Source organism: Mirounga angustirostris, unplaced genomic scaffold, assembly GCF_029215605.1.
Source record: "Mirounga angustirostris isolate CCGP_5_RB_7025 unplaced genomic scaffold, mMirAng1.0.hap1 SCAF_10, whole genome shotgun sequence".
NCBI lineage: Eukaryota > Metazoa > Chordata > Mammalia > Carnivora > Phocidae > Mirounga > Mirounga angustirostris.
This window is the reverse complement of record NW_026991718.1, coordinates 23361569-23380364: the sequence shown is the minus strand read 5'-3', so window position 1 is coordinate 23380364 and position 18796 is coordinate 23361569. Positions and strand designations below refer to the sequence as shown.

At 43.3% G+C, this 18796-nt stretch overlaps 1 protein-coding gene across 1 annotated transcript in view; it reads left to right on the top strand.

Annotated features, from left to right (window-relative positions):
• ALK (ALK receptor tyrosine kinase) overlaps positions 1-18796 on the top strand; it is a 688728-nt gene that overhangs the window by 482648 nt on the left and 187284 nt on the right. The window contains exon 5 of the mRNA XM_064572054.1: positions 11957-12084. Coding sequence (XP_064428124.1) covers positions 11957-12084 — 128 coding nt within the window. The remainder of the gene's footprint in view (positions 1-11956; positions 12085-18796) is intronic.

Genomic DNA, 18796 nt, shown 5'->3' with positions numbered 1-18796 from the left:
AGGTGAATATAATGGGCCCATGATTCCTGGGTTATTAGCAAGTACTTCCTAGTATCATTCATACAGTGGGCCTCCCTGAAGGCAAAGCTGATATTATTCATCTGGAAGGCAGAGGTACGTGTGTAAGAAAACATCCTACATTCTTTCTGGCCCCAAGGAAAATGGGGTTTCTTTGTGAGAAATCAGTTGTATTTTCAGACTGTGGGCTGCCTGTCCATGGGCTGCTCATCACATAGAAAGATAATCATTCACACGTAGTTGGTAAACATATTTTAAAGTTTGTTTCTCCACTTAGTTGGGATGGTTTTGAACTATCCACCAATATTCGCTTTCTACGGTGACCATAACAAAGTACCACAAACTGGAGGGCTTAAACAACAGAAATTGATTGTCTCACAGTGTAGAGGCTAGACATTTGAGTTTAGGGTGTCAGCAGGTCGGTTCCTTCTGAGGGCCCTGAGGAAGAATCTGTTCCATGCCTCTCCTAGCTTCTGGTAGCTTGTGGCAATCTTTGAAACTCCTTGGCTTGTGGATGCATCACCCAATCTCTGCCTTCCTCGTCTCATGGCGTTCTCCCTGTATGTTTCTGTCTCTATGTCCAACTTTCCCCTTATTATAAGGACATAGTCATATTGGATTAAGGCCCACCTAATAATCTCATTTTAACTTGATCACCTTTATAAAGACCCTGTTTCCAAATAAGGTCACATTCTGAGGCATTGGGTATTAGGACTTTAACATATCTTTTTGGGGGAAAAAATTCAATACATAACACCACCCTTTCTGTCATCCCTTCTTGGACCAGAGAGGACCAGCCAATAATAACAGATGTCACGTCCTTCAAGAAGCTCTTCTAAAAACCTCTTGGGCAGAGGTAGGCACATGTTACCCTTGTTCCCCTATACCAGTCACCCAGTTCAACCTGGGAGTCAGATGAGTAAGGGATACCAAGTTCAGTCTTGATCAGTGAAGAACAGCCCAGCAAAGAAAAAGAAGAAAGGGGATTCTGGATATAAGGGACACCCTGAGCACATGTATGGGGCAGGGAAGAACCCTGGCCTGCTCTGGGAACCAGAGGCAGGTCCTGAGGGCATTGGGGAACATGGTCATGTTTCAGTTTTAAAGAGATGATTCAGGACGCAAGGTATAGAATGGAACTCTCCTCTGTTCACGGAAGGGAGGTGCATAGTTCAGACCTCAGTCTTTCTCTGCCCCACGGAAGGAAGACACATGGTGATTTCCAAGATTCATGCCGGTCTTATATCTTTTGACCTCATAACAACATCATCATCCGCGATACTTGCCACAGCACAGTATAGCCCCTGTAGCAGGGCCAGTGAGCCCCTCTGCACCAAGGAGCTCAGAACATAGTCCATCAGTGCCTCCGGCAATTACTTCTGCATCCCTGGATGGCCACCCATAAAAGGGGTGGGGCAGGTGCAGCATGTGGAATGGGGGAATCATCTCCCATGGGGACAAGTCTGTGGGCTGTCCTGACCCCACCTATCCGGGCCCCTCCAGCCTTTTCCAGCTGACCACTATCCCAGCCCCAGAATGTGCTTACAGGGCTGCAGTTTATGGCCAGGTCTACCCTACCATATGGAGTTTCAGCACAGCTGGCTTGACTTGGCCAGAGATTCGTGACTGAAATGGAGCCTCTGAGCTTGGGCATCAGCATTTCGCTTGGCGTAGAGGCTTGCATTTGTATTGAACCAATCAACACATTAACGCATTAGGTGGCATTTAGGCTGGCTCTCTAGGGAGCAAGATGGGCAACTGGCTGTCATTTGAGCATGAGCAAAGAGGATTGCTTTCAGGCCTGGAAAATCATGGGTGTTGAGGTGGGGGCACAAGATGAAAGCCCTAACCCTAGCCCCACTCAGGACTCAGAACTCGAGTGAGAGGCAGAGTGCTGAAGGAAGGATCCTACAGAAACGGCCACATTCCAGGTTTCAGTGTTGTCTTTATTCTTTCTCCTTGGGAGGATGTATTTGAAAAACAAAACAAAACAAACAAAAGGACTAACTGCATTGAGTTGGCTTGGGAAAAAAAGAGGTTGTATTTGGAAAGAACAGATGGTGGTAAAAAGTTATTGGAAGGAACAGAGTTAGGAAACCAAATTCCAGACTCCTACTGTCTGCAGGTGGGTGACTGCCCAAATCTCCTTACAGAAGGAGTTTGGAAAGGCAAAATGATCACCTGGGTCTCTAACCTGAGAAAATGACCGCCCACGCTGCCGGAGATATTGTCTGACAAGACTGTGGAATGGGGAACCTCGCTGGGATCCCCTCTGGTGCTCACTTCCGTAATTTTAAATGATTCCCGGAATGTGGCAACAACCGAACCCTCTCACCTTTCCCACCCCTTGCCCAGAATCCAGCTGAGTCCCTCCCTGTTGAGGGATGTTCAGCAGATGCTGGAGGAGGTGGGGGCTTGTGCGGGACCTAATCCAAAATGCAGAGGAACTGAAAGAGGAAATTCAGGACTCCCAGGCTCCCTTCTCTTGCTTTAAGGTTTTCTCTCACTTGATTTTTTGCCTGGTAATCAGTGGAACCTCCTTTAAAAAGAAGAAAAAATACCAGTGAATCCTCCAGGTGTTTTTTTATACAACTGAGAGCAAAGAAGAAGCCCTCTGGACAACAAGCTTGGGACCAATAGTTGCTTGGGAATCAACGGACATCCTTAAACATTTGTCTTTACTTACAACTTCTAGATGCATGTTCATTCACTAATCTCTTGATGTAGGGCCAAGGCCTTTGCTTCCAATATGGGCCTGTTGATTGGAGTTCTGCTTTGTCTTTTCTCCATAAACCATGTTCATGACGCCACAACACACATTCTCGATTTTCAGTTTCAGTTCCTCCAAAATGGAAATAATCTTAAAACACTTGGGAAATAACCTGAAAACTTCTAGATTTTTAAGATTTTCCCCCCTGATCTTTTTTGTTGCCCCATATAGACCAAATTAAACAGCAATTATTTTTAGTGATTTATCAGTACTAGTCTTTACAAAGTAATTTAAATTTTTCTTGCTTGTGTTGCATCAACTGAAGGAGCACACCTGGCATAAACAGGCTTGGGAACAAGCCTAACTGACTCTCAGTAGGCATCTAACTCAGGTGATGGGAATAGAGAGTGTAGGAGTCCTGGAGGGTAAGCTGGAACATCCAGAAGGCACAGGGGGGTTCCACTGAATGTGCAATGCAGAGATTGGGCTAACCCCAGCAAGCCGATTGGTCACATGGAGGCCAGTCAAGAACACTTCTTCGACCATTTATTTTCCTGACAACTGTGGCTATGATCAGTCTACTTCTGCCCACCGTGCTCCTAATGATTCAGGAACTAGATCACTAGAGGTAGATTCTGTCTCCCCTTCCTGGCCTGCTATAGAGAATAAAGGAAAGCATCTCAACCAGGGGCCGGGTGGATGCCTGCCTCCCACAAACCTGCGTATTCCAACCTGGATTAGGATGATGTGGAATCTGAGGAGGGAAGGAATAGGGTAGTCTGGGACAACTTTGAGAAGAAGCCAAAATATTTATTAGATGCATCCTTTTCTGCACACTGTTGGTCTTCAAGTACTACCCACCCTCAACCCAGCAAAAAGCTCTTCTAAGAAACTAATCATTTACATTTAGCATAAATATAAACCTGTACAGTGTAGTAGAAAGTGCGAGAGTTTTGAGATAAAGAGTCACGGGTTCATATCACTTCTTACCATTTACTACATGGGCAAGTTGCGTAAGCCTCTCTGAGCCTCAATTTTCTTATAAAATGGGGGTGATAATATCTGTTTCATGCACTTACTGTGAATATTAAATGAGATAAAGTAAAATAGCTTTATATTCTGCCTTAAATCCCTCCTGGAAAGATGCAGAACATAAATAAACATGCACACAGACCAATAAAGTGCTTGGCACAATGTTCCCTGGGATATCTGCATTTGTACATTTTGCCTCTTCATCTCCACAGGAGGGAACGAAAGAGGCTTCGAAAATCCTGGTATTCTGGGGTGGGAGGCTCTCCCCACATTTCCCAAACCCCACCACATGGTCAATTTCCTATTCCACCTTCTTCTAAGGTCGCTCTTTGAAGGGCCATCTACCACCCTGGGTTTAGGAGAGAAGAGAAACACGAACACAATAAGAGCAGTATTACCTGAGAGGCTTACTGAGTGTCAGCTGAGTCATGTCTTAACTGAGTGTTAGCCTCATATGTGTTAACTCACTCAGTCTTCACAGCACCTCTGGAAGGTTCTATTATTATCCCCATTTCTTAATGACAGAACACTGGCACAGACACGTAGCTGGCCAAAGGTCACAGCCAAAAAGAGACAGAATTGAGCTTATAAAACAGGAAATCTGGCTCCAGAGTTTGTGGTCTTAATATGTTTCCTTGAAAGAAGGAAAAAGGGAAGGAGGGAGGGTGGGAGGAAAATTAGAAGAAGCTCAAGAGAGGCCAGGAAAAGGAGCCTATTCATTTCTTCTTTGCTTAAAAGCATGAGAGAAGAATTAGGAGAAACACAGTTTGGGAACATTTTCTTAGCCCCTGCTCCAGGAAAGCTGGGCAACCTTCCAGATCCCTGTCACCGATACAGCATGTCTGATGTAAACCAAAACCGCTTTCTAGCTGCCAATGCTAAGTTCTCAACCAAGTCCACCTGTGGCCACAGCGAGCATCCCCTTTTCTCCAGCAGAGCCAGAAACCACTCTCCGCCTCCAGGCAGCTCTTTGCCACCACAGGCCAGTGGGAGCCACAGTCAACCTGAAACCTCATTTCTACCCAGATCTGAAACTCCCCAGGGCACATCTCTCTAAGTTTTGGGCAATTGTAGACAGCAAGGGAGTAAGAAAGCCAAGAGTACCTGGATAAAAGACCCCACGCCCCAATTATAGAAAATTAACAAGCAACAAAGGACTTCACACTAAAATTTACATTGATCTGGCATTTTTTCCCCGCTATCTCCCATAAAAAATGCTTTAAGTGCAGGCTGATTTAATGGAAACAATAAAAAATAGTGCTGAATGGTTTATATTTGCTGCAGAATTACTGTAAGGTATATTTTAAGAAATTTTTGAAAGTTATGTGTGGTTTTTTTCCTTTAGGATAAGATGAGAGAGAAAAGTGCAATTGGCTTTTTTTTTTCCCTATATTGATCTAGATGAACTCCCACAGGCTCAGTTTCTTGTTTCTCACAAATCTTCACACCTTCACACGCACGTCTGGACGCTTGTCAAGAGAGTCTTAGCAGAGAGACATGTGAAGGAATGTCAGCAGCAGGGCGTGAGCCTCGACAGTGTTACGTTCACTAAAAATGATAGTCGTGGGACTGAGCTCTACCAGATAGGGACAAGCTGGTTGTCTAATTTATGTGGCTTCCATCATCCTCAGCTTAACCCAGGAGTTTGGCTGTCTTGGCAAGGGGTCTAGTCACCACCTAAATGAGTTCGCTCTCATGACCACTGCAGAACATGCAGATGACCACACCTTCTAGCTTCCAGCCCCCAGCCATGTTCACCAGGGCCAGCAGTTAGAACAAAGCCTCAGGAAGACACAGTTTCTAACCTCAGGAAGCTAAAAAGGGCAGTTTAAGATAGTGTACCTAAAGACTAATGGAGTCACACTAACCTGAGTTTAAAACTCAGCTGAGAAGACACCTGGGTGGCTCAGTTAATTGGGCATCTGACTCTTAGTTTTGGCTCAGGTTTTGATCTCCTGGTTGGGAGATGGAGCCCTGCGTGGGGCTCCCTGCTCAGTGGGGAGTCTGCTTCCCCTCTTCCTCTCCCTCTGCCCCTCCCCCCACTCATGCACACTCTCTCTCAAATAAATAAATCTTTAAAACTCAGCTGGAAGCAGAGTATACTGTAGGCCTTCAATAATATTAACTGTTCTTGTTGCTCTTGTTAATATTCATAGTGACTTGGTTTAAGCTTGACCTGTCTTGTAGAGGACATTCACATATCAGATGGGACCTCTCCTAGTTGAGCACTCAGATCCCTCCATGTCTCAATTACTTAAATTCTCTGAGTCTTTTCTTGGGTTCTTGGGTACTCAGATAAGAGCTAATTTGATGGCTGCTTCCCATGGCCCTGCCCCTTTAAAGAACAGACCTGTGGGCAAATGGGGAGCCAAGAGCTATGTGATGAACAAACCTGCAAACAGCCCTTGACCCCCAAACTTTCCTAGTCCTTAGGTTCCTCCTAACAGGGAAGGCATCCTTATTACCTGAATGGCTGATAGCTAATGAGTAATGAATTGACAGGAACTTTCAGATGAACTCGGCTCCATTACAATATAACTTTTATCCAAGAATGTCAGAATCTTGTCTGATTTAACAGAAATGTGTCATGTATTTGTTCTCTCGTTCAACAAATACGGTATCTGGAGACACAACGATGAATGACCTACTACCCTAGCTTTAAGGAGGAGCATGAAAGACCTAAGGGACCTCTTTCCTATAGAGACCAACGGAAACCATTGACTCCAGTCAGCCTGGACCTCCTGTTCTCAGAACACACAGTCTATATGGCCTCTGCTCATGTGCTCACACCGACCTCTCTTTCTGTGTTGCCCTCTTCCCATTTCCTGCCCCCGCTTCATAACCCAGCCTCAAGTTACACCCAACCTGAGACATCACTTTGCCCTCTAAGCTTTCAATGTACATAATGCCCATACCACTCACTTAGCTTTTCTATACTGCCATTCACTATAATTGTTGGTATTTACTTTCACTCTTTCTCACTAGTCTGTAAGCTCCAGGAGTGCCAAGCTAAATCCTAAACTCTTAGGATCCCCAGAGCATTTAATACTTTATTTAGTGTGCAAAAACACACCAATAAATACCTGAGAAATGGAATTCAATTCAAAAAATTCTAACCAACATCTCGACACAAGGCATCTTTCCACATGCCACAAGAAGATACAAAGGTAAATAAGAGGCTTTTACTCTAAAGCAAGATAAGTACATTTGGAGGGCTCTGCGCAGAATGTTGACCTCCTGTTATAGTCACTAATATATTTTGTTGTCTGGGTATTTCAACATGATTTCTTTGGGCTGTGCTTAACACATGAAGATCCATTTAAAAATGAAGACTTTTTTTCTGGCTTAAGTAAATAAGGTGTCTGCTATTGATAAATTACGAATGCTGTTCTCCCTTTCTTTTACCTACATTCCTTTCCCTCTTGAATTTCATAAATGAGTTGAGATACTGATAGTTTCATGGACCAGTGCCATTCCATGAAGAAAGCCGTGGTCTTCTGTAAAAATAGCTTCTACTATTGAGACCCCCAAAAGGATGTCCCTTTGCATACATCCTTCTGACAAATCCTCACAACAATCCAGTGAGCTAGGCATTATGATTTCCATCTTAAAAATAAGGAAACTGAAGATCAGAGAAGTTAAATTACTTGCTTAAGATCATTTAGCTAACTAGATGGTGGAGCTGAGAACTGACTCTAGGCCTCGCGATATTGCAACAACCAAAACCATCTCAGAAAGGCATCCCATTGAATAGCATGTGGGGTTCAAAGGCTTGCTTTGTGAGCCAGCCCCATGTCAACATCATGCCTATTAGAAGAGCACACAATAGCAAAGTAACACATATTTCTCTGTCTTATCAGCTGCCATCCATAGTCCTCACGGGCTATCAGAAAGTTCCCTTCTCTCTGGGCTTTTTTTTTTTTTTTTAAAGATTTTATTTATTTGACAGAGAGAAAGACAGTGAGAGAGGGCACACAAGCAGTGGGAGTGGGAGAGGGAGAAGCAGACTCCCCATGGAGCAGGGAACCCATTGCGGGGCTCGATCCCAGGACCCTGGCATTATGACCTGAGCCGAAGGCAGACGCTTAACGACTGAGCCACCCAGGTGCCCCTCTCTGGGCTTTAAATAACTTCATGCCTTCATCCTCCTTGAGTCATGGATACTAAACTTTCAATCTCATCAGCTGCTGGCTTCACATCAGATGTGCTGACGGTTTCCTTTAAAAATGTACAGACTAACCTGGTATGGAGTGGGGGAACCTTGGAGATGCTTGTGACCATGTCAGAGCTTCTTAGGATTTTTTGGTTTGTGTGTGCATTTTCTGAAGATGTATTTTACTATCTGGCTGGCCTGTGTATCCTTATAACCCAGACTGGTGATTCTTCTAATAATGCAAAGTAGATACCTCCTTTTCTGTTTCTGGGATACCAGTGATATGGAGTGGTGACTGAGTATGGTGACTGAGTATACAGACTGAACCAGAAGTTGCCTTGTCTCTTGTCCTTGCAGTCCGGGAGCAATAATATACTTGACTTTAATCTTAGGTCTGCAGGTAACCAAAAATGTGACCTTGGGCAAGTCGCTCCATTTCTCTGAAGGGATGGAACTTAGTCTCTTTACAGATATAAATCTCTAATTCTTTGACTAATCACTTCTTCCACCTCTGTAGAATATTGTTTGTGCATTGCAGCTTTCATGAAGTGTTTTGTCACTAGGACTCCTACAAATTGCTAGAGAAGTGTAAGCACCAGATCAATAAGGGACCTTGGAGAACTTTTGATTCAATCCTTGCATTTTGCTAACAAAGGAACTAAACCCCAAGGAGGTACAGGAACATACCCTAACCCATGCAGATCCAAAACCAGAACCCAGGATTCAGCTCCCAACTCCCAACTTAGTGGCCTTTATATGTACTGTTTTCAGTCTCCAACTCAGAAATGGACCTTGATATTCACAAACCAACTCTCCTGGCTTTTTTTTTTTTTTTTTTTTTTTAACATGGGTTCTAATTTATTCAGTATGATGTAACCACTCAGCAAAAATGTGTGGTCAGGTTTTTTTTCCTCAGCAAATTCACACAAATTTGGAGACACTTTCTCTGGTTGAGAATACATTGATCAGAAAAGATCCAAAATTTCAGGCATTCAGAGTAGAGTGCCTTATCCAAAGTCATCAGACACTTGAGGGGCAGAGCCAAAACTGGAAGTGGAGAACTCTAGAGAGACAACTGGAAGATAATGGATGGTGACAGGCTGACCATACAGTCTTTCTGGCTTCCCAGAATCCAGATGGACTCCCCACACTGTCACGTTGATTGACTGAAGCACCAGTGCTAAGATACCCACAAATCCCCAGACCATGGACACAGCTGCACGTTGGTCTCCAGGAGGATCTAGGTCAGAACATAACCTTCCCTCCCTCAAACCCAAGTACAGTTGCCACAGCCAAAGAGGGAAATAGAACCCTAATAAGGGAGTTTCATGACTGCAGGGATATGAGCAAAGAAAATGGAGTCAGACAGAAAAGAGAGCTTGCATTTGCTGTTCCTGTTTCTGCTGTCTCTTAAACAAAGCTGACCCTAGATATAAACTTGCCCTTTTCTTGTCCCAACTTCCCTAGTCATAAAATACATGTTTGGCAACTGCTTTGAAAGTTATTAAAGCTGCAGCAGTAAACTATGGGAGGCCAGAGAATTTCAGACAAAAGTTATTGCATCAGTAATTCAGAAACTAATTCCTAAAACTCTTGACACATTTAGCCAGAGGGCTAATGCCAATATAGAAATGGAAATCATTGTCAAGGGCCACAGTGTACCTGGAATTAAAATCCATCATTCCTTGCAGCAGAGAGCTACGATTTTGGCAGAATATGAATAGTCAGGCGTTTCTCCACCATCTTTCCTCAAAAATAAGGTTCTTTATTTTTTCAGAAGGACAAGAAAAATTCTGCTCTCTTTGTTTGTGTGTTTTTTTTCTTAAGAACGCCACATTTACATTTGCTTTTCAAATATTTATTTCTTTGACAGCTCCACATTTAAACCGAAAGGGCTCCTTTTCCTTATTCAATTGCACCGGTTTTATTTTGGATAGAAATCCTGCTGGGTACCGTAACAGGGAACAAACTTTACAACAGCAATAATCCCTTCTACAGCGTCTATTGTGGGGAAACTTAATACACTTGTATTAAATGGCTGAGGCATTGGCTCTGGTGATCTGAATTAACTACAGAAGAGCATAGAGAACAAAACTACCTTCTTCACTCAGCTGATTCCCACTGCATACCCCGCAACGTGGCAGGCCTGGAGACTCAAAACTGCCATGCAAGGGCACCCCACTGAAAGACCACCGATTGCCTTAGGCGATGCCTTCATCATCAAAAGGCAGCAAAGATGGGACAGATGTGACGAGATCCAATGTTAACAAGCAGATGGAGAAATGGGCTCTCTGATGCACTGTTGGAGGACTGACAGTATGCTCAGAGTTCTCAATGTGCATGCACTTTAACTGGGGTTCTAAGAATTTGTCTTAAGGCAGTATTTACAGAGATACACGGAGCTAGCTTCAGCATGATCGTGAAGGGAAAAACTCAGAAGCAATGCCCAAATCATTAAAAATGCAATCATTGAACTCATCACATAGTCTGTATTTATTGTCTCCCTACATACAATTGAGTGGCAAAGTCCAGTCACAGAGAGCATGTGGAAGATGACGGCCTTGTTTATATAAAAGTGTAACTAAAAGCCTCCACTGGGGTGTTCACCATGGTTATCTCTAGATAATGAGCTTCTGGGTGACTTTTAATTTCCTTTGCCAACTTCTCTGAATGGTTGGATCTTTAATATTTTTTTACGGTGAGCATCACTTTCTACCTTGCGGGGGTGGGGGTGCTTTAAACACTTTTTTTTAAAAACAGAAAGCTAATCTTTCCCTAAATTCCTTTGCACTTGCACTGCCCAGCCTACCGAAGGCCTTACATCATGGTAGGACACTATGAAACACTGTGAGGAGTTCATGGGTGTATTCATCTGTCAAACCTCCTCAATTCATACACTTTAAGTCACCAAGCTATGCATTTTTAGGACATGCAATTTATTGTATGTCAATTATACCTCAATAAAACTGTTTTTTAAAGGACAAAAAATATGAAGTAGTCCAGGTAACTGTGATTCACCATGCAAAATGTCAACATAATTGTGTGTGTTTAAGAAACCTGAATCAATGGCGGAAAAGAAATTTGATGTTCCAATCAGTGACAGGAGGCTATTCCAAGAGGTTAATAGCATGAGTGAGGTGTAAAAAATGTTCATTCAGCTTATTCTCTGTTCTCCAGCGGTGTCCGTGTCCTTGATCATAGATGGCTGCAGAGCTCACCATTTGACCTACTTCTATCTTCTTCTGTTTGCACCATTTTGCAGAGTTCACACCAATCTTAGGTACCTTTTACCCCAAACTACATGCTTTGGTGCACTTTAATTTTCCTGAACTAAATAAATAGCCCTTGCTTGCTTCAATCCTTAAGTGACCACATAGCAAACTCAAGGGTTATGAGACTCTGGGATCAGAAAAAATTCTGAAAGCCAAAATTCTTTCCAAAGATAATTACGGATCCACCGATACATGTTTTTGAAGACTATCCCTTCACTCTGCCAGCAGATATTCTTTTTTTTTTTTTTTAAAGATTTTATTTATTTATTTGACAGAGAAAGACACAGCGAGAGAGGGAACACAAACGGGGAGTGGGAGAGGGAGAAGCAGACTCCCTGCCGAGCAGGGAGCCCGATGCGGGACTCGATCCCGGGACTCCAGGATCATGACCTGAGCCAAAGGCAGTCGCTTAACCAACTGAGCCACCCAGGCGCCCTGCCAGCAGATATTCTTAAGTACATATATTCTTTTCCCGTAAGATTAACTACTAAAGCAGTCCAAAGGTCTGCAGTTGCCTGAAAGAATATAATGAAAGAAACACCAGTGGCTACAGTGGGTTTGAGAAGTGGGTCTCTGGGTTAGTTGGACAAGAAGGAAACAAACGTTTGCATGTTGCTGTCAGAGTTGTTCTCAGAGCTTCTTAGGGTTGCATCGGTTGGGGCCCATGAAGAGTGTGGGCCTAGAAATCACTACAGAATCTCTGAGCAAGTTAGGCCTGCTTCTCATCACTGTTTCTCTCTGCTCTTCCCCTCTGCATTCCAATGTGACCAGATGGACGGTGCTTCAGGGAAGAATTGGGCGCCCAGAGAATCCCTTCCGAGTGGCCCTGGAATATATCTCGAGTGGAAACCGAAGTTTGTCTGCAGTGGACTTCTTTGCCCTGAAGAACTGCAGTGAAGGTATCTGAATCTGGCTTTCTCCTCCCTTCCTTGGTAGCTTGCTGTCTTAAGTGTGTCCATAACCTGCCACCACGATTAGCTGGGCATGTGCTTGCTTATCTAGTAAAGTCTATGGTGCCTTGGGGCTGGTTCTGAATATTATCAAGTGCTCCACAGCCCAACTGATCAATTTTCAAAGACTGAGTATAACTTTATATCTGCTTACCTTAAAACTTCATCAACAGAATATAGTCTTTGTTAGAGAACATATCAGCTCAACTTCCCGGGCTGCCAAATGCTTTCCGCTATGTTGGTTTGGTTTGGTTTGGTTTGGTTTTTTATTGTGGAAAATTTCAAATGTATGCAAATAAATAGAATAGTGCAGTGACCCCTATATACCTTCAACTCAGTTTCAATAATTATCAACATTCTACCATTTTTCTTTCACCTGTATCTCTACCCACTCCTTACCCCTCCAACTTGATAATGATTATTTTACTTTTTTTCTCTGAGGCAAAATTTATGGCTAAGTATTCTTAATGAGTTGATTCCTACTGTTATTAAGGGGTGACTTAGGAAATGGTTATATATGAAATCTTTTGATCATTTTGTAAATACCATTAGGGCACTGTCCACTCTGTCGTTGAATTCCTTTGCATAAGTCTCACATTCAAGATTTGTTACCAAGAAAAAGCATCTCTCTCCTGAAGAATAATTTGTTGTTGTTGTTTTTCTTTTTGCCTTTGTTGCCAGGAAACTGAACTAAATGCAATACTCAATCACAGTAATTATATCTGTATAGGTTTCTGATAAGCTTATTTCCCCTCCCTCTACAGGGTTTTTGACCTTCTACTCTTGTTTTCAAGATCACCTATTTATCTTTCATTAGACACTGCTTCAAGTCTGATTGGTAAACAGGAAGAAATGAATCATCAATAGATATAGGAGGTTGAGCTTTCCTTGATTGTTCAGAAGACCTAGGGCCATATGATAAACACCCTCTATTGTTTCCCACATGTGGAAGGTATAGGAGATGGGCTTGAATTATACAGATCTTCGGGAAGAAGTTGTGTTCATTTTTGCTCTTCTTCTGTGCCTGCGTCTGCCCAGAGGTTCAGTGGGAAGGGAGCTCTTCCGTGTGCCACGGAATCTGTGGTCTGAGAGGACCAAGAATGAAGTTTGGAGAGGAAGGAAGCTTGTGGTACTGCCAGACCTAAGTTCTCAATTTAGACTGTTCATGAGCAACCACGAAGGCTCATAACACACAGCGATCTGTTGCATGTAGAGGCCCAGCTTTGAATCTTGGGCCTCTTAGAGGTGCTATACAAAGGGGACTCCCTTAGGAGACCCCTGACCACCCAGTTTCTTATGCTGCTATGGCTCTTCATTCATCGCTGGTCTTGCAAGAACTTCCACAAAGTGGTTTGTTTGTTTGTTTTTCCTTTAATGAAAACTGGTTTATGTGTGAGAAAAAAGAAAAATCATCATAATGTGATAGATTGAACTTCAGTTCTAGTTGAAAAGGTGGTTAACCTATGATGGGAGGCAATGTATAAGAAACATGTGGTTTGGGAGAAAGCCAGGAGCTTGTACAAATGTTTCCATGTTCACAAACTTGCAGATTTGTGGATGGCTCTGGACATCATCAATCCTTGCTGATGTCAAGGGTCTGTGTGCCGTCCAAAAGAGGCTATCTGTTGAAATGGAGCCAGTTAACAGGAATGTGACAGGGAGAAGGTATAAGTTCCCAGAATTGGCCTAATCTCATTTGAACAATGGTCAGGAGAAGGGAATAAGAGACTACAAAACCCCAGATATCAGGCCCAGCCCATCCTCCTGCAAAAATTCTTCATACCTCTGAGTCAAGGCTCTCAAACAGTTATGCAGATTTTTCCTCCCTTACCCCTACAACTCCCTTTCACCTACAAATTCTTCCTCTGTATCTTATGTTGCATTTGCAGTGAGTTTATTGCAGAGTTTCAAAGACCTGTTTCTTGTCGGCCTCTCTACCCTTATGAAACCCAGAGAGTTGACCTCTCTAACTTTCTCTAATGATCCAAAAAGTATGTCTTCTGGCAGAACAGTCTCTAAGAGGACGGAGAAAAGAAGTCTGCTTCTAATTCCCTTGAGAAGGTAAATTGGCCAAGAGACCTAGGAAGGTTCTCATGTCCCAGCTACCTTCCTTCAGAGGCTCATGTCTAAAAACAGAGGGTCTCCATGGAGAAGCAGATGTTCTCCGCACTCCTTCTTTGTCTTGGACTCCTGTGGCCACCAGTGGGTATGAAGAAATAAGTGTGAATGTGTAAAGCACAGAGCAGAGGAAAAACAAAGTGACTCCTGTGTTTCCTGAGAACTTCTAATTCTCCTCCCCATCGTGGAACAATTTCAGGTGCACATCAGTTGGTTTGGACAAGTTGCAAACATAAGAAGCATCCTAAAACTACACTCACATTTTTAAATGGAAAGAATTATTTCAGAGGTATGCTCAAGGCTTATTTGATGTAGACAAATGTTTGTGTTTTCTGATGTATTGCTTTGATCAGGTCATGAAAGGAAAGAGATAAGGAGAGAGAAGTATTATCTTTGAGGGGGTGAACAGGGCTGGTGGCATGTTAGCCTCGGTTATAGATAGGTCTGCAGAATGCCGTGTCTATTTTCTGATAGTAACTTGGTCCCCTCCTGATGAGACACAGACAGAGTATGAAAGGAGACACATCTGTAGAACTCTACAGCTCTTCCTTTGCCTACATAAAGAGGCGCCATTTTAGTTAGTCCGGAGAAGGCTTACAGGGGATGTGGGGACAATTCTCCCTGCATAGGAGATGATACTTATCTGTGGGTGTCATCAGGGCAGAGACCATGCCTCTTTCCTCTCTGAATCCTGACAGCTATCACACTGTAACACTTAATAAGTGCTCAGTTAAGAAGCAATAAAAGCTAACATCAACAGAGCACTTACCATGTGCAAAGGGAAATGCTGATCCTTTTAAGTGTGTTATCTCATGTGAACTTTACCATAATGCTATAAAGCAGGTTCTGTTATCCTTATCTACAGAAATTTCAAAACTTGCCCAAGTCATTCAGTTAGGGAAAGATGGAGCCAAACTCAATCCCAAGTCAGTCTGACCACCAAGCCAATGTTTCTGTCCACAAAGTTCTGTCACCTTTATGGAATGTGTAGAGGCTGGGGTTTTAAATTCATTGCCAAAAGCTTTAGAATTATCTTTAACTCATCCTCTTATTCCTACATCCAAATGGCCAAGCCCTGGGCTCTAGACTTGTGGCTGCTTTTCATCCTATCCATTGCTATCTAGATGCTACTGTTGCTGTTTCTTGAATTTACCCTTCTGACTTCATTTCCTCAGCAATGTACTTTATCCAGGCCTTTGTTATGCATTCTTGGGCTTTGGCAGTAGCCAGCTGGTCTCCCTGATAGCATTACCCATCCCTCACACATTACCACACATTTCCTTTCCATGTGGCATTTTCAGGAGACCTCAGTAACTTCTTATTGCCTCCCACATCAGAAATATGGGAGCTAGAGTGGGCCATCTCACTCATTCCTGGGTCCAGGCAAGTGATGGGCTGAAGATCACCCAGCTGGTTGGTGGTAGAGCTGAGAGTGACATCAGGGCCATCTCAACTCTGACTTTGGTACTTTCACCACTGCTCAGTCCTGCCTGGAAAGCCCCCAGTGTCTCTGCCTGATTTTTAAGCTTCTTTAAAATCTGGTCTCAGTACCTGTCCAACATTATGCCCTCTGTTCTCTCACACCCCCGGCCCTCTAGTCAGACTGAGGCAGTGTACAGAAAACCAGCTTGGTCCCAGGCCTTCCGTTTTGAATGCAGATTCATCATTGCGGATCCAGTTTAGGGCCCAAACCCTCCAGAACATCATTCACAGCCATAGAAATTCTTCTCCGAATACTTTGCTCTCTACATCTAGATTTAGTAGCTGCTTTACAGTTATTTCCCAGTTAGTTATTTTGGGGCCCTAACTTGAGGTTTGGGATTTTGTCTTGTATTTCTTTTATTTCCCCAGGGGACAGTTAACACAGCACTAAACACATAGAAAACACTGCTTAAATACTTGTTGACTGATTGTTAGTTAATCAATCAATTGATAAATACTGCTCCTGCTTTTTTAGCTTTGGGCTATTACCCTACTACTGCCAAAAGAAGGTAGCAGTAGGTGGAAATTGCTTAGAAGAGGTTTTTCCCTGATCTTAAAAAAGCCAGTGTGTATATTTGGCAGTGATGGGAAGGATATCAGCCCCGAGAGACACCCATGCCTGGGCTCCCAGGGAACCCTTCACCCATTCACAAATTATCATCATTATCATCCCGCCTTCATCAGACAATCCAAAGCAATAGAATGGTGCAGGACACTCATCAGGACCCCTCACGTTCAGAGGAGCCTACGGAAAAACACGTGTCAGAAAGGGCAGGGCTAGCTTCTCGAAAAAGATTTGAAAAACCCTGTGCCTCTGAGCAGCTCATAAGAATATACATTACTGGGGGCTCCTGGGTGGCTCAGTCGGTTGAGCATCTGACTCTTGATTTCAGCTCAGGTCATGATCTCAGGGTCATGAGATCAAGCTCCCCCCTCCCCCCGCCACCCCGGTCAGGCTCCACACTCTGCAGGGAGTCTGCTTCTCTTCTTCTCCCCCTCCCTCTCTGCTCCACGCCCTGCTTGTGTGCACCCTCTCTCTCTCAAATAAATAAATAAAAATAAATCTTTAAAGAAAAGAATATACAATATTGCAAACACCCATCTCACACCTTATGTGTGCCAGGCCCTGTTCTAAACTTGTTGCATGTATTAACTCATTTAATCCTTACAACAGTGCTATGAGGTATGTATTATCATTATCAACATTTCCATGATATGGATAGGGAAATCAAGGCACAGAGACTTATGTAATTTATCCCACGTCTCACAGCTGATATTAGAGGTCATCTACTCCAGCATCCATGTTCTTGCTGCTACGTGTTACTGCTACCTGCTGGAAAACACCCCAGAAAGCATCTATTCTGCCTCCCTCACCAGTGGAAATTGAATGAACAAACCACCCAATGATTTACCGTGAACTTCGATGCACTAAATAACTGACCAGCCCAGTATGATTTCTACCTTCACCTCATGATTGTCAAGTTCTCGATTTTTCTAAGATGCTAATTCGGAACTTCCCTCTCCCTGCCTTGGTTGGTCAGAGGTAGTTTAGGTGTACCACTGTCCACTTACCAACAGTGGACACCCCCATCCGTGAACATCAAGGAGCTGCAGATGGCACCTGGGTGAGCCTAAGTACATTTTACTGCCAGTTCCCTTTCATGAACCTATGAGAATCACATCTGAGATTTCCTAGGTCAGAACAACATTCAGCTCACTAACAGATTTCTCCACAAGAAGCACTCTTGGTTTCTTATCCCACTGAGACATTTTCATACACATTACCTCCTCTGATCTGTTCAGCAGAGAGGATGTCATAATCCTCATGTTACCCCTGAGGGGTTATTTCATTAAATTTGGTCATATAGGAAGGGGTAGGAATACAAAGCATCAAAAGCAGTCCCACCACCACGGATACCTTAAAATACATGTCCCAAAAGAGTTGGGGATGTGCAGATATCTTAACTTCTCTGGACCTAAAATGATCTCATTTAAACTGGATCTATGGACTTCAAACATTTTTTAGAGGCTGAATGCTTAATTCAAATAAAGTCCTATATAGAAGTCCAGTATATAAAATTACACAAACAACTTACCATGTATGTTTGTGCTACAATAAAAAAATTTTAAGAATGCAAAAAAAAAAAATTAAATAAATAAATAAAATTACACAAGCAGAGATGCCCAGGGGAAGTGATAGTAGGGGGCCCAGAACCCAATTGCTCCACAGGCCTTGACACCCACGCCCCACCACCACCATGGGGTTTCATAAAATACAGTTTGAGAACCACTGGACATTCTGATTTTCAACTCTCCTATTAATTCCAGCTTTTTGATCATAAGATTCTGTGCTTACGTAAGATGTGATAGCCAAAAATTGTTACATTAACTATACCTTCCTTGAACAATTAAGACTAAGTACAAGGCTGTTATACTTCGGGCAATGGCCCGTCTACACAAAGCAAGTTCTTGTCTCACTGGATCCTAGGTTTGAGGTGCTAGATGTGGAGCTAGTATGAATGTTTCCAGTAACAACAACAAAAAAATTGTGTGGCGTGTCCCAGCCTTGTCCCCTCTATCTCCTCCTCTTCCACCAAAGACAAGGCTGGCCAGGCAAGGATGCCTTCCTTAGGCCAAGAGGGGGACAAGAGGAAATGAAAGAAGCTGAATGAACGGATTCTCATCTTGGCCAGCCATGTGGAACTAATCAGCCTCTGGAGTAGGTTCCAAAATCCAACTGGGTAAAATGAGGGATAGCCTCCTGGGCTCCTGACAGCATGGCCAGAACTGGGCATTTTCTGTTCCAACAGCAAGCAACACCCCAGCAGGATCCTCAGTCCGTGTTTGTAAAATGGAAATTACTGGGATGCTCTCTCGAGGCTGCCAGCAGAAAACGCTCTAGGTAGCAGAATCATCCATCTACCCGTCCATGCATTTGCTCATTCATTTGACAAACATTTATTGAGCACATACTAAACTGAACGCACAGTGACACCGATATAAACTTGCTTCTGTCTTAGGACTGAGTTTTGGTGGGGCAGCCTTAAAATCCCCATCCTAC